The sequence below is a fragment of the Glycine soja genome, chromosome 7, assembly GCF_004193775.1.
Source record: "Glycine soja cultivar W05 chromosome 7, ASM419377v2, whole genome shotgun sequence".
Taxonomy (NCBI): domain Eukaryota; kingdom Viridiplantae; phylum Streptophyta; class Magnoliopsida; order Fabales; family Fabaceae; genus Glycine; species Glycine soja.
This window is the reverse complement of record NC_041008.1, coordinates 39,688,967-39,704,029: the sequence shown is the minus strand read 5'-3', so window position 1 is coordinate 39,704,029 and position 15,063 is coordinate 39,688,967. Positions and strand designations below refer to the sequence as shown.

At 32.9% G+C, this 15,063-nt stretch overlaps 2 protein-coding genes across 2 annotated transcripts; one reads left to right on the top strand and one right to left on the bottom strand.

The window, feature by feature from the left end:
* The first annotated feature begins 1,937 nt into the window (after positions 1 to 1,937).
* Positions 1,938 to 6,014, top strand: LOC114419622 (formin-like protein 2). The gene is made up of 4 exons (XM_028385345.1): positions 1,938 to 3,412; positions 3,587 to 3,825; positions 4,228 to 4,472; positions 4,863 to 6,014. Exons 1-4 carry the CDS (start codon positions 2,043 to 2,045, stop codon positions 5,667 to 5,669), a joined length of 2,661 nt encoding a protein of 886 aa, XP_028241146.1. The 5' UTR covers positions 1,938 to 2,042; the 3' UTR covers positions 5,670 to 6,014.
* A 403-nt stretch (positions 6,015 to 6,417) lies between these two features.
* LOC114419624 (acyl-coenzyme A thioesterase 9, mitochondrial-like) lies at positions 6,418 to 10,786 on the bottom strand. The gene is made up of 5 exons (XM_028385346.1): positions 10,133 to 10,786; positions 9,176 to 9,353; positions 7,729 to 8,195; positions 7,282 to 7,410; positions 6,418 to 6,790 (listed from the first exon to the last, which is right to left on the bottom strand). The coding sequence occupies exons 1-5, from the start codon at positions 10,604 to 10,606 to the stop codon at positions 6,584 to 6,586; spliced, it is 1,455 nt and encodes a 484-aa protein (XP_028241147.1). The 5' UTR covers positions 10,607 to 10,786; the 3' UTR covers positions 6,418 to 6,583.
* Between the last annotated feature and the right edge of the window lie 4,277 nt (positions 10,787 to 15,063).

The following is a 15,063-nucleotide window of genomic DNA, read 5'->3' as shown; positions in this document are numbered from 1 at the left end:
CATTTACATTCTTCATTTTAAATAGAGGTGAAAATATATTAGACTTTTGCCATGTCTAAATCTAATATTGATTAAAAATATATGAGTTAAGTTTCACCTTTTCATTTGTTAATAACCCTTTTAAGGTTTGGTTTGATTCATACAAGCTTATGATTGGTTTGGTTGCAAAGAAGATAAAAAAATGAAAAAAAAATTAAATTAAAGTAAAGAAAAAGAGATGTAAGATCACAATAAATTTTGAAAATTTTTATTATTTTTTCTCGTGCTTCTCCACAACCAAACATATTATTAATATATGTTATGATAATTTAACATCATGATAAAGGAGGTAAAAATATGTATATTAAGTTGTATAAAAATTAAATTTAATATATGATGTAAATATATTTTTAATATCTATTTTTACATTTATGTAACTTATTTAAAAATATATTTTACAATAAGACTTCTAAATTTATGTTCGAATAATCTAATTAATAAGTTTAATTTTGATTTTTTTATATAAGTCAACATGCTTGACATTTAAAATATAAATAAATGTAAAATTCTAATACATTATAACAATGTAATATAATAATAATATTAACAATAAATATTTGTTTATATTTTTAGGTTACACATATAATTTAGTTCCTAAACGAGTCATGAGATTTTAATTTGATCCTTATACATGAAAACTATTAAATCAATTCTTATACTTCACCATTTTGATCCCTATCATCATTAACTCTTTTACAAGTTTTAAATTTGATTTTTATACATGTAGTTTATTTTTAAATCAATTTTTATACTTTATCATTTTGATCCCTAGCTATTATCATTAACTCTCTTACAAGTTTTTAATTTGATTTTTATACATGAATTTTATTTTTAATTTGGTTCCTCTTTGTTGAGACTAAATTAAGAATGTTGTGTAGTACAAGGATGAAATTAAGAATGTGTTGCGTATGAAGACTAAATAAAAAATATAGTTAACGCATGACGGGAAATACCCAATCAATAAGTTTTGCACGTACATAGCAACTGAATTAAAAATCTAGAAGATTAAATTATAAATGTATAACCAAAATGTTAAGAACGATATCTTTAATATATATTTTTAATACTTTTCATCTTATTGACCGAAATTTATCATAAGTCATTCATTTTAGTGAAAATATTTATTATTTAATGATTTTTTCTTCTAATTTAGATATAAGATTTATTAAAAATTAATAATTTTTTTTTAAAAAAACAGTTAATTACAAAGAAAGTATTAAAAGAAGAATGTACAGTTGTCCTCATATATATATAATTCAAGAGATAAACACTTACAGAAAAGCTAATAAAAGTTATTTAACTTTAAAGATTAAACATTTAAAACCATATTTTTACAGTTAAAAATTAAATTAATCTACAATAGAAAACACTTTTAAGCAATATTAGCATTAATATTGCTTAAAATTAATGCTAATATTGCTTAAAATTGTTGTTTGGAGTTTTCGACGTATTGCTTTTCTCTGATGAAACACGGGACATGCAATTGAAAGAGCTTTTGAATATGTGTTGGTCAGACAGAAATCACCGTCATAGCATAAGGACAAGGAAAACATCACAACTTTTCAGACAAGAGAGATACCATAGCTACGATTCCCTTATCTGCCTTTTTAACTTTCACTTGCCTCCAAATGCAAACTACTCATCATCTTCTTCACCCTTTAAGAACCCGCACGCAGATTTTCCACCTTCACAGTCATAACAACAAGTACTCCTATTTCTCCAACTCCAACACAATATCATGCTTTTTTTTTTTTTACTCTCTGCATTGAAACAAACACACATAGAAGATAATTATTATGAGAGACCCTGAATTATATTTATTAATAAAATTGATAAATACTTGGTAATTAAAATAACATCTAGCCAGAACTACATATTTTCACCACTTACATTCCTACCAGTCTTTTTTCTTCCTCCACCAGTCTCTCTCCCTTTGATTACTTCATTAACTCCAACACCAACATTATTATTCTGACTCTCACACCACCACCACAACAACAATCATGTGTGCACCCTTCAACATTCTAGTTCTCTTGTTATCACTTTTACTCACTTCTTCTTCTTGTTCTTCTTCTTTTTCACAGCCTCGCCGTGTTCTCCATCAACCACTTTTTCCGAGAATATCTGTTCCGCCAGCACAAGCTCCAAGCTATTTATCTCCTGAGCCTCAACCGAAGCAACAACATCTACAACCCAAGCTTCCATTTTCTTCTATTTCATCTTCTTCACCACCACCGCCGCAGAAATCTTTCTTCCCTTCCTACCATTCTCCGCCACTGCCACCTTCCCCCGCCGTCCTCGCTACTTTTCCGGCCAACATCTCCTCCCTCCTTCTCCCCCGCCCCATCTCCCGTCACCACCGCTCCGCCGCTGCCCTCGCCGTCTCCCTCTCTCTTTGCTCAATCGCCCTCCTCGCCGCCGCCGCCGCCTTCCTCCTCCACCACCGCCGCCGCACACACTCCTCCTCTGATGTCAACGACGACGACGACGACAAGGCCTCGAGATCGGACAGCCTCCGCCTGTTCCCGCCGAACACCGCCGCCTCCGACGGCGCCGAACGTAAACCCCGCGGCAAAACGAGTCCCACATCGGAGCTTCTCTACCTCGGCACGGTGGCGAACTCCGTAACCACCACCACCACCTCAACTACAACAACAGCAACCACTGACTCAAGCTCCAGCCACCATGAAAGTTTTCGGCCACCGTATCAGAAACTCGGCGACTCGCCAGAGCTCAACCCGCTGCCGCCATTGCCACGTCACAAATTCAAACCATGGACCACTGAAGAAGAGAATAATGATAAAGATATCATAGAAAAGGAAAATGAAGAAGAAGAAGAAGAAGAACAGTTTTTTTCTCCAAGTGGTTCTTCTGGTGGGAAAATTAACAAACAACAAAAGAGTTCTCCTTCTCCTTCTGGTGTTGTTGCTTCCAGCTCACGTGTTTTCCACGTGGATAAATTCGGTTCCAGAAGCTTCACTTCTCGAACCCCTTCTTACCCACGCTCCAATTCACTCTCTTTTTCTCGTTCCCCTTCTCTGAATTTCAGCCCCCCAAGTGTTAAATCATTGCCACCGAACAACAACCCTGCTTCCCCTTCTTTCTCTTCATCCTCTTCTTCTCCGAGGGAAGAATGGCATGTTCCATCTCAGAGGAAAAATTCTCCAGCGGCCACCGATTTACCTACTCCTCCGCCGCCACCTCCTCCGCCACCGCCGCAGTTTTGGGAGGCTCCGGTTGATAAAAGTGTTACTTTTAGGAACGAGAGTGAGGAGACTCCGAAGCCAAAGTTGAAAGCTTTACATTGGGACAAAGTTAAGGCCAGCTCGGACAGGGTCATGGTTTGGGATCGCTTGGGACCAAGTTCTTTTCAGTAAGACATGTTTACGTCATTCGACTTTCTCAAATAATGTTTTACACACACACACACACACACACACACACACACACATATATATATATATATATATATATATATATATATATATATATTATGTTTATATGTTGTTACTTGTGTTGGGTTTTGTTTTAATGATTCGTGGTGCAGGTTGAACGAGGACATGATTGAAACACTTTTCATGGTAAATAATAATAATAATAATTCCAAGGAGGGTTTCGGTGTTGCGATTAGAGATAATCATAATCCTCGGCGTCAAGTAGTTCATTCTGCGTCTCCAATGCCCTTGGAGAATAGGGTGCTTGACCCTAAGAAGTCTCAGAACATTGCCATTTTGCTTAGAGCGCTGAATGTGACTATTGATGAAGTTTGTGATGCTCTTAGGGAAGGTGATGATCCACTTTGTCTTCTATGCTCACAGTTTCTACCAATTTATTTTATTTTAAACATAAAGATGTAGTTCTTTTTGTAATTTTTTTATACTGCACTGCTTATGCTTTGTTGTCATTTTATTATCATTATGCACGTGTATATGCCTATTGTGTTCTTGTTTATGTATCAATCACGGAATGGCATGTAAAACTTATTTATTATTTGTATTCTTCATTGGTCTTTACTGCTTTTTTGTGTAGTTCATGGTCTTATGGCTCAACATCAAACTTTGCTCCTACTATAAGAAAAGTTATGCAACGTTGTTCCTTGTTAAACTCTGTTTATCTTCTTCTTTTTCTCCTCGTTAGTGGCTGTATGTTTTTGGGGGAAATGTTTAAGCCTCATTTTGCTGTCTATAGGCAATTGTGATACGTTGGGGACGGAACTTCTTGAAAGTTTATTGAAGATGGCTCCAACTAAAGATGAAGAATCGAAGCTGAAGGAGTTTCAAGATGAATCGCCCTTCAAGCTTGGCCCGGCTGAGAAATTTCTTAAAGTCGTGCTTGATATACCTTTTGCTTTTAAGAGAGTGGATGCTATGCTCTACATTGCAAACTTTGATTCTGAATTAGAATATCTTAAGAAGTCCTTTGAAACTCTGGAGGTATATATATTCTGATCTCATTTATCTCTCTCAATTTGATCATTTTGTTTTCTTAAATGTGTTTTGGGATATTATGAACCAGATTGACCTTTCAGTATCAAAGGAGCTAAATGTTGGTAATATTTTCAGCTTGTTATTCTAGCTTTCCAAAATCTCATTTTATGTTTATATTCAGTATCAAAGGAGCTGAATTTTCAGCTCATTTTTTATTCTAGCGTCCACAGTATTATCCTTTTTTTTAAAAAAAAAGATTACCCTAGATAGAAATCTCCAAAATGATCCTTTTTCCATTGTGATTAGGAAACACAAAACAGACTTGTATGTGTAGCCTGACTGATATCAATTTTTACCAATGTACCCGTGGTTCTCGTATTTCATCCTTTTCCACAGGTGGCCTGTGAGGAATTAAGGAAAAGCCGCATGTTTCTGAAGATACTCGAAGCTGTTCTCAGAACAGGAAATCGAATGAATGTTGGAACCAATCGTGGTGATGCTCATGCGTTCAAACTGGACACACTTTTGAAGTTAGTTGATATTAAAGGGACTGATGGAAAGACCACTCTCTTACATTTCGTTGTATGGGAAATTGTTAGAACTGAGGGTTCTCATATTTCTGGTTCTAACAATAACCATGCCGCTGACAATGACCACCAATATACTCTTCAAGATGAGGTTGACTTCAAAAAGCTTGGTCTGCAAGTTGTTTCAGGTTTGAGTGGGGAGCTCACCAATGTTAAGAAAACAGCTGCTATGGATTCGGACATGCTCAGTAGTGATGTTGCTAAACTTGCCAGAGGAATCGAAAAAATTGTGCAAGTTGTAAAATTGAACGAGGAGTCACCTTTGAAAGAAACTAACCAAAAATTTTCTGACGCAATGAAATGTTTCTTGGAGAGGGGAGAGCAAGAGATTTCAACAATCCAGGGCCAAGAGAAAAATGCCCTCTCTTCAGTGAAGGAGATAACTGAGTATTTCCATGGAAATTCAGCAAAGGAAGAAGCTCATCCATTTAGAATTTTCATGGTTGTGAGGGATTTCCTTTCAATCCTAGATGGTGTTTGCAAGGAAATTGGTAAAGTAAATGAGAGGACGTTGGTTGGTTCCCGTCAATCTGTAATGCCTGCAAATCCTATAATGCAAACCTTTTTCCCTGAAATTATTGGTAAGCAACCATCTGATTCCTCTGAATCTGATTAACCTCTCAAAGCCAATCTGACCCAGATGTAACAGGTTGAAGTAGTTTGGGCATGTTTGGTCATTGATGGGTTGGATTTTCATCATCCAAATATTATCATGTGAAGTGACATTTTCACTCAAATCTCACTGAACCAGAAACCCAGCTTTACCCCTATGATGATGAAACAAAGCTCATGCTATCATAGCTCTTGTTTTCCTGCCTATGTAGCTCTGTATATGTTTTACTGCCTAGATTATATAATGAGTGCATTCTTTTCTACTTTTGTGCTAGGTTGGCTGCTTCTCTATATTTGTATTCACAAATGATCAATGACAAATTTTAGATTTGCTTTTTTCTTAACTTTCGTAAATTGAGGATTGTGTGAATAAGTTGAAATTACTAATACACAAGTTGTATGTGGGGCACCATAATAAAAGTTGTTTCAATTGTAAAAGTCTCTAGTTTTTAGAAAGATGCCATTTTTGCCAGTGACTTTTACTACCAAGAACATTAAATCTAACCAGACTCTGATACTGGGAAATATAGGATTGTGACTTCAGTTTGGACTTTAGTGTGTTGTGGCCACAGTGAGTGGCAATGGCATCATCAAGTGTTACTATCTATCAAAGGAAGGAGTCAATGCAGTCTTAAATGTCATCATCTGTAAATATTAATATTCGTGATGAAAGAAACATTGTCTCTTTCTCATAGCTATTCGAAGACTTGAGGTGTTTGACACGTTGATTAAGGAAATTGCGATTATTATTATTGATTTCTAAAGGTTTGAGAATTGTGTTGCCTCCTCTATTGAACCACCAAGAGAAGCTATTATCTTTTTACCTCTAATCGTGAATGGAAAAAAAAAAAAAAAAACCCTTCAAAATCGCTCTGTAGTTCAATCCACAACTACTAAGAAAGTTCTACAGGTGCTATATCAGAGATTTGTTTTCTCCGTACACTTGTTCTCCTTGACAACGTTTAGATTACCATCTTTTTTAACCAAACTCAGGTTCTCAGCATCCATGCGTTCAAGCACCTTCCGTGCTTCCTCTTCTGTAGCAGGAACAACATGTAGAAGCCTCAACCCATTTTTAATGGCCACAGGATCAACACCAAATGTGAAGTAGAATCTGTTAGATACCTGTTTTAAGAAGAGCATGGAATGAAATGAAAATTACTAGATATATGAACATGTGAATCTCAAATGAAAATGAGGCATTCATTTTTGTATTCCATTAGATAATAGTTATATAATTTTTTATTTTATTTTATTTGTGGGAATCGAAGACAAGTATTATTATTGTACCAAAGGGTTTACAAAAACTTGCATACTTTATACTTTATTCAACCAACTGAGTTAGATCCTCGATAGATAATAGATATATAATTTGATGTTAGCTTACTAATTATTATCCATCCTAATTGAGTAATTGTAACAAAATAAAATTAGACAGGAATTTGCTGACAACACTCCATGGAACTCTTTGCTCTCACTGAAAAAAACAAAAAAATCACAGAAGACAACTTTTCTGATACATCTTTCCATTACTAAAATTTTATGAGAAGGAAATTTATGTGTATCCAGAAACTTTAAGTAAATATTTCATATTATATTATAATTATAGTGCTCACCTCACTTGAGCGGTGCTCAGGCTTTGTCACATGTGCAACAACTTCCACATTCACCAGGGGTTCAGCTATGTTGTCAAGTTCCGTGTACAGAACACAAGACTTGAGACGAAGGAAATTTCCAACGTCCACCTGCATCATCAAGTTGTTTTCAGTTGAATGTCCTGTTTAAATGTCAATAAAATTGTTCTTTTCTATTGATATATAAACTTTATCAAAAGGTGCTAAATAATCCAAATTGATGATAATATGAAAATAAACAAAGTAGGTCATCAGAAAAAGAAAATCACATAAATGAGGTCATGATGATTCTGTTCCCCTAGACAATTTCATTGATGAAAGAAAACTTCCAGAAGGTACAACTGATTTTAACATCAATACCATTCAGGAAATGAGGAAATGCAGTTCATTAAATATTTAGAACAAATAGTGTCTGTGATGAGTACTTACAGGTTTAAAAAAATCAACATGATCAACTTCTAGGAAATGAGGTGCTGCACCAGCAAAGGCATAAGCAGTTGAAAAGGCAAGTTCAAACGCTCTTCTCATCAAGAATCCTCCAAAGATACGACCATGGATGTTTCTTTGCTGTGGCTGACAGATAAAAGAGTTCTGTAGGCAAGTATCCTTCATCAGGACACTATCTCTGTTGGCCAATGCTGGCATGTCACAGAAGATACGCCCTTCGGCCAGTAGTGCTTTGAGCCTAGCAGGGTCTTCACTCTCTCCATGTTTCTGTTCTTGTTTCATTCTTTTCCTAAATTTGTTCCTCTCTTCTGCTTCTTCCCAGAGCAATCTTTCTTGCTCACTTTCAGGTGAGATCTGGTTGATTGGGGCTGCTTTTCCAGTGGCGGAGTCGCGAGCCACAAATGTGAAGTTAGCTACAAGTGCAGGTGAGCTTGAGATATTGGGATTCCCTGTCACCAAGTTTCAGTGTCAGCCTGTCAGGTAAGGAATTAATCGCTGGTAAGTGGTAACAGATGCCATGCTGAACTGGTAGAGGATTAAAAGACAACACTAAAAAGATGTGATTTGAGCTTATATAACTAGAACATCTTGAACAGGCTTTTAGTCAACATTTCTATATGTTGTCTGACTCTTTTCATTTTATTTACAGCAGCATGTAAGTTTGTAAGAACAGTAAGCTACAAAACAATGTACACAAAAGGCAGGATACTAGGGTGGATTTAACAGTCTATGTAATAAACCATACAGGTTTTGCACCACCAATTTGGGAAAAAAATTATAACCAAAATTTTTTGACAGTAATTATTCAATTATACTAACGATTAAGTCCACGATTTCTGACATATTAAAGTGACAAGCAATGTCAATGCTTGTTTGGAGATTAAATGAAGCTGTTGAGGTTCTTACTTTTGCATTCTTACAAGACCACACTCTGATAACATGCTTCACTAAAGGAAAGTAAACATGGATTAGCCGAAAGAAAATTGAACAAAGTTCATGACACAATTTTGCTCAAATTTCTAATGGTTGTTAGTAGCCAACTTTTGTTAGTTATAACTGAATAATGGCCGTAACTAATTGTTGAGTGAGAGTTTGTCAGTTAGCACCTAGATGGGTTAGCCAGCTGCATCCACATAGCCCTCATTATCTTTGCTCTATAAATAGATGTTGTATTCTGTTGTCAGATCATCTAATAGTAATTCAATCATAGCCGAAGTTCACACTAACTGATAGACACACCACTATTTCCATCTCTATGGTGTGTTCCCTAATCAAGTTTCTCTGATTCCAATTATGTACATACTATATAGTAACATGCCATCTGTCGCGTTCTAACCACTTACTGTCTATTATAATCAAAAGATAAACCATAATCTCATAAAATAACGGCCAAAGAAAAAAGAATCAACTTGTATTCATCCGGCAGCACCTTGAGCGGACTGAGTCAATTCCAGTTGAATCTCCATGGATGACCGGCCAACCCAGGAAACAGCACCCACAATGGTCAAATCAGCTTCAATATGGATTGGCTTCTTAAGAACCATCTTGTCAACAGAAGCAGTTACCAATAGAAGGGGTCTTGCCGTGCCATCTTCATTAGAACAATGCTGCTCAAAAGAGAGGGAATAAACTTCAATATCCAAAACTCATGAATACAATAAATCTTCCCAAGTACTATAAGCCACACACCACAGACACTTCTTAACAGAAAAAATCTAACGGTTGATGTTTCAAACACATTCGTAATTTAATATGCATGTGTGGGTAATATTGATCCTTGATTTTCTTATCAAAGATCAACATTACTTACTTTACCCTCCTAGTAAAGATATATATATATTTTTTTGCTTCTCCATAGTTATTTTTCATTATTATTAAACGTGATTGGGAGGGAAGATCCCACTAAAAGGTCAGTCAGGTTCTTTGATACGGTAGAAGATTAGTTATCAATAAAGCTGATAAATACTCCACATCAATGTCATGGGCACAAAACAAAATGTTTAGTAAATTACAATGACACTCATGAGGTTTCATTAAATTGCACAAATCCTCCTCTTTTTTCTACCTTAAACTAACTCTCTTTAATTGTTTGAAAAACATTTTCCTCCGGAGGGAAGTTGTTGTAAATGTTAAAAAACATGCAGAATTTATGCAATTTCACGAAACTTCAGGAGGATGTGTCAGGATAATTTATTCTAAAAACATTTAAGACAAAGCTATTTTGCTCTACCCTGTTTGTTCTAAACGTGAACTTTGAATCAGACCATTAAAAAAAATGAACTTTGAATCAGTTTCATTAATATAATGAAAACCCAAGACATTTAAACCCGTAACTAACAAAACCCACAATTCAATTTGGAAAAAAAAAAAAAGAAAAGAAATGGACCTTGAACGCAACGGTACCAGCTAGAGCGTCGAAATCCTCGACGAGCTTGCCCATCCTGATGTGATTCCATGGATTCCTATACTGCTCGCGAAGCATGTGATCTTCTGAGAAGTTATAGAAAATGCAAGTCCTGCTCCGGGAGGGTGTTTTGAGAACGGAGGGGCCATTGGAGAGAACGGGGTTTTCGAAAACGGAAGATCTGGCTTCCCAGAGAGCGTATATGGCAGGGGAATGGAACATCCCTGGCCATAGACTAATGGGTTTGCGGTTAGAAGAACCTGCATCGATGGAAACAGAGGTTGTCGTTTTAGTTGTTGTCGGGTATGTTGTGGAAGAATCAGTTGAGAAGTGATTCGATGGGATTGTTGGATAGGGGGAATTGGTGGTGGGTGTGATTCTGAATCTGAAAAGATGGTGGAACAGTGAAAGGCATGGTTTTGGGTTTCTGAAGGGGTGCATAGCGTTGCTTGTCATGGAATGGAATCGAGGTGAAAACTGAATCTGAATGGTGGGGATTCCACCAAAGTTGGAGCAAAGAATGAAATGTTCAACTGCTACAATTAATTTTGCATGATTTTACTATAAGGACTGAACTATAAAATCAGACTCAGTTCCCATCTTTCTTGGACTCATTTTGATGGAAAAAAACTGTCTAAATACTCGTTTTGGTCCTGTGAGCCTGCCCGCATATTTAGTTCCCCCAAATATAAAAAAAAAATTAAAATTTCATCTTTTGAATATGAAAAGAAAAGTGTGATGATTGATTTTATATTTCATCCATTATTCTTAACGTGCAGGCACACTTATGTAATATCTCTGGTGATGACATGATAATTAATTTATCATTCATGTGATTGTTATATATCTATCCGTTGTATTCTTAATTTAGTCTTTAAATCTATCAATTTATTATTTTACTCCTTAAATTTAACTTATTACTAAAATTTTGGTTTCTGAACTTAATTATGTAATACATTTTGGTGTCTAAAAGTCATTTTAAATTATTAATGAAGTCTCATGTTGTATCTAAATTATTAGCATAGTTATAATTATATTTCATTACTTGCATTTATGTTTTTCATCTTTCTCTTTCAGACATTATAATTTATCTTAACTTTTACATCTATAATTTGTATATAAAGTTTGTCATTTATTCAACCAAAACATTAGTTCTAATAAAAAAAATAACATAAAAACATCTTAAAAATTATTTAATTTTTTATTTATAAACATTGTATAACTTGCTTAAGAAATTATATTTTATTCAAATAAATTTTTTGAAATAGCTTTTTCAGCACTCAGGTAACCATTAGATTTCATATAAGTTTTTGAATACATGGTTATATAACTAATTATTGAATAATCTTGAATGCATGATAAAATTCAATTTTATTCTAATTGAATCAATTTTTAATACAGAATCTAAAATTTGATCTAATCTAATTAAAAAGAATTTGAATGCATGGTTAATATTTTGTTTAAACATAGCAGCTCACCCGTTTTACCTAACAATTTGAGGATTACTTGTTGGACCCAACAATTTTTTGTTGATTAAGCCCATCAGGTCCAAAGGACAGTGAGAGGTCATATCATAAGTCTCATGGTTGTGTTGTTATACAACAAATTTTAGGGGTTCTTTTTCCTGCACTTCAAATTTTTTTTTTGCTAACATCCCCTTTTATTACGGAAAAATAATATTTCAGAATGTATTTTTACATCCTAAATTACCCTTTTTCATAATGAAAAAAGTGTTGGTAAAAAACTTTTGGGATGTAGGAAGTTTTAGCCCAAAATTTAGTCCCTGGTGACGGCTAGTGGAAGACAACATTTATAAAGGTATCTTTAAATAAAACATAATACTAATTAATAAGTTGTTGCAACTAAAGATGAGTTGGATGAAAAAGAAATAAAATTAAAGGAAAAATAATATTTCTTCCGTCCCTTAACTGACGTTTAAGTTTTTTTTTACACAGTTCAAAAAATAAATATTCCAAAAGTTTAACATTAAATAGGAAATAATTTTATTAAAATATCCTTATTTTTTCTCTTAATTTCAATAAATGATGTATTATTAAGTATTTTAAGAGAACACTATTTATTACAAAGCAAAATTAAAATAGATGTTTTGATATCTCATTAAAAGGTTAGAATATTAATTAATTTTAAAATTTTTTACAAAGGTAAAAAATGTATTCATTCTAGAAGAAAGGAAATACTCTCTTCGTCCTAAAATAAGTGTGGCATATAACTTTTCAATGTATCATTAATTGTTATTTTTCACCGATACTCCTAATAAATGTTACTTTTATTTTTTAATCTAATGTTAATACTTTCCTTAGATTCATATATATAAAAAAAGTTATTTTAAATCTTGGACTTAAACATAATCAATCTAATTAATTTTACTCATGTTCAAATGATAATATTTTTAAAATATCTTTCATTTAATTATAACAACTTTATTGATAAGGATTTATAATTTTTCTTTATCTGTATAAAATAATTTGGAATGAAACTTATTTTGAGACCGTGAAGTATTACATATATAATAATTGATGTAATGAGAAAGAAAAATGTTGGGGATATTAAGGAAAAAAAATAGAATTAAAAGGAAAGGTATGAGAAAAAAAAAAAGTGCATGATGTTATCCAAAAAAAAAGTGCATGATAATGATATCCATGGCCGGAATGAGACCACACAACTTTATGAAAACATATGATATGGGTTTTTTCTTTTGGTGGATATATGATATGGTTAGTACCATGGAAGAAATGTTCCATTATTGGTGTAGATGGGATATTATTAAAATTTATTAGTACATCCAAAGTGAAAGTCAAGAGGTGAAGAATAGGGAATAGAATCATTACCTCGGAAGCTGAAATCTTTCTTTTCCTCGCTAGACCCTGTCCAGTTATCCATTAGGAGAAATAGGTAGATCAGAAAAGAAAAATAAAATAAAAAGGTGAGAAATAAAAGGTATTTGGTATAAGAGAAATATGTAAAAAATAATAATAAAATATTTAAATTAAAGTGATTTGACATATAAATAAAGAAAAAAAATATTTTTTATTGTTATGTGCATTGTAGCTGGGCAAGCTGCTACAAAAATGGTTCTTTTTCTCTCGGATTCTCTAGGCAGCATCATCGCTTACAAACACTGTTAATAAAGTTCCAATATCATTAATCAATTTTCTTAATATCAAATTCTAATAAAAACACTTTAATAAAAATATAATTATAAGAATTAAATGATATTAATAAAAAATTTAATTAACACAAAGCTAACTCCATATGTCCACAGCCAATAATGCCACCTCCAATCCATGATTATTGGACTTGAAAACAATTATTGCTCCACAATTAATCGCTCTTGTTCCTCTTACAGTCACATACCTCACCATATAGTATTGTTTTGAACAAGAAATTAAACCAGCCATTGACGATAACGAACTAGTACTGGTATATATAATTATGATGATATAATATTTGTTAGCTGCGAGATATCTTGGCTCCATGTGCATATGGAACCACGAAGAGGCATATATTCTTATGTTCTGACATAGAATGTGGCTTATTCATGCATGCAGTGTCAGGTCGGCCCAAAGGATAAATTAAGCAATTAATGGCATAAGTTTTAAACCTGTCAATAAAAATAAAATTGCAATTAATTTTTATAAAAATAAAAAAGGTTACAAATTTTAACAAGGTTAAATGACTTATTTGATCTCAATAATTTTATGATGCATACATTTTTAGTTCATATAGTTTGAAAGCGATTTTTTTAGTCCCTATAGTTTATATTTTTTTAGTCCTTATACTTTAAAAATAGTTTTTATAGTTTGTATATTAATTCTCTTTTAATTCCTATAGTTTGAAAATGATTTTTTAGTCTCTATAATTCGTATTTTAGTTATCTTTTAGTTCTTACTACAAAAAAATATATAAAAATAATTAGTTATAAATTATCAACTATTTTTTATTGTAAATTATCTTGCGATAAATTAGTTACAAATTACTTGTTAATATTTTTGTAGTTAATTGTAATTGATAATATTATTCATATTTTGATGATAAGGACTAAAAGAAAATTAAAATATAAAATATAGGAACTAAAAAGATCACTAGGGACTAAGAGAATAAAAATGTAAATTATAAGGACTAAAAAAATCACTTTCAAATTATAAAAATTAAAAAAAATATAAATTATATGAACTAAAAAAATACTTTCAAACTATATAGACTAAAAAAATATGAATCATAAAATTATAGAAACCAAAATTAAATGAATAATTAAACCTTTTAAAAGAAAAAGTGGCATTTAATGATATAAAGGCCTGACTCATAATTTTTTCATTTAAAGAATTTTTCTCCTTAAAATTTATATTAGATCTCACTCACTAACTCACTTGTTGGACGGATTCCATGTAGCGTAGACATACAAGATGGTAAGGGTTTTGCCCTGAAATCCAATGACATGCAAATAAGAAGTACTGATTCAATTCAGAGATGCAGAATCAGGAGGAGGTGAGAAGGGGATTAAGTCAAATGTCATTCCAAAACAGGGTTTTGCCAAGTGTTGCAATAGAAAGCTATACATATGTCATGAGTTGTAAATAAAACTCAAAATGTAATATAAAATAGTTCTATCAATTAGACATAGCTAAGCCTCTCATAAATGCTATATGATTATATATTTTAGCATTTATCTTACATTTTTCATTATTTAGAACTTTGTTTTAATTAATTTTATGCTAATATAACTATTAATTAGGTGAAAGTTTAATGTCTTTAACTTTTAATAATTTTTATTAGCTTTTGATGTTTTATTGTAGGAAAAGAAGAAGAATTAAAGATTTTGGAAAAATAGTTTTGGAAGTTCAAATCACACATCTTTGGAAGCACATTTTGAAAGCATAAAGTCATCATTTTCC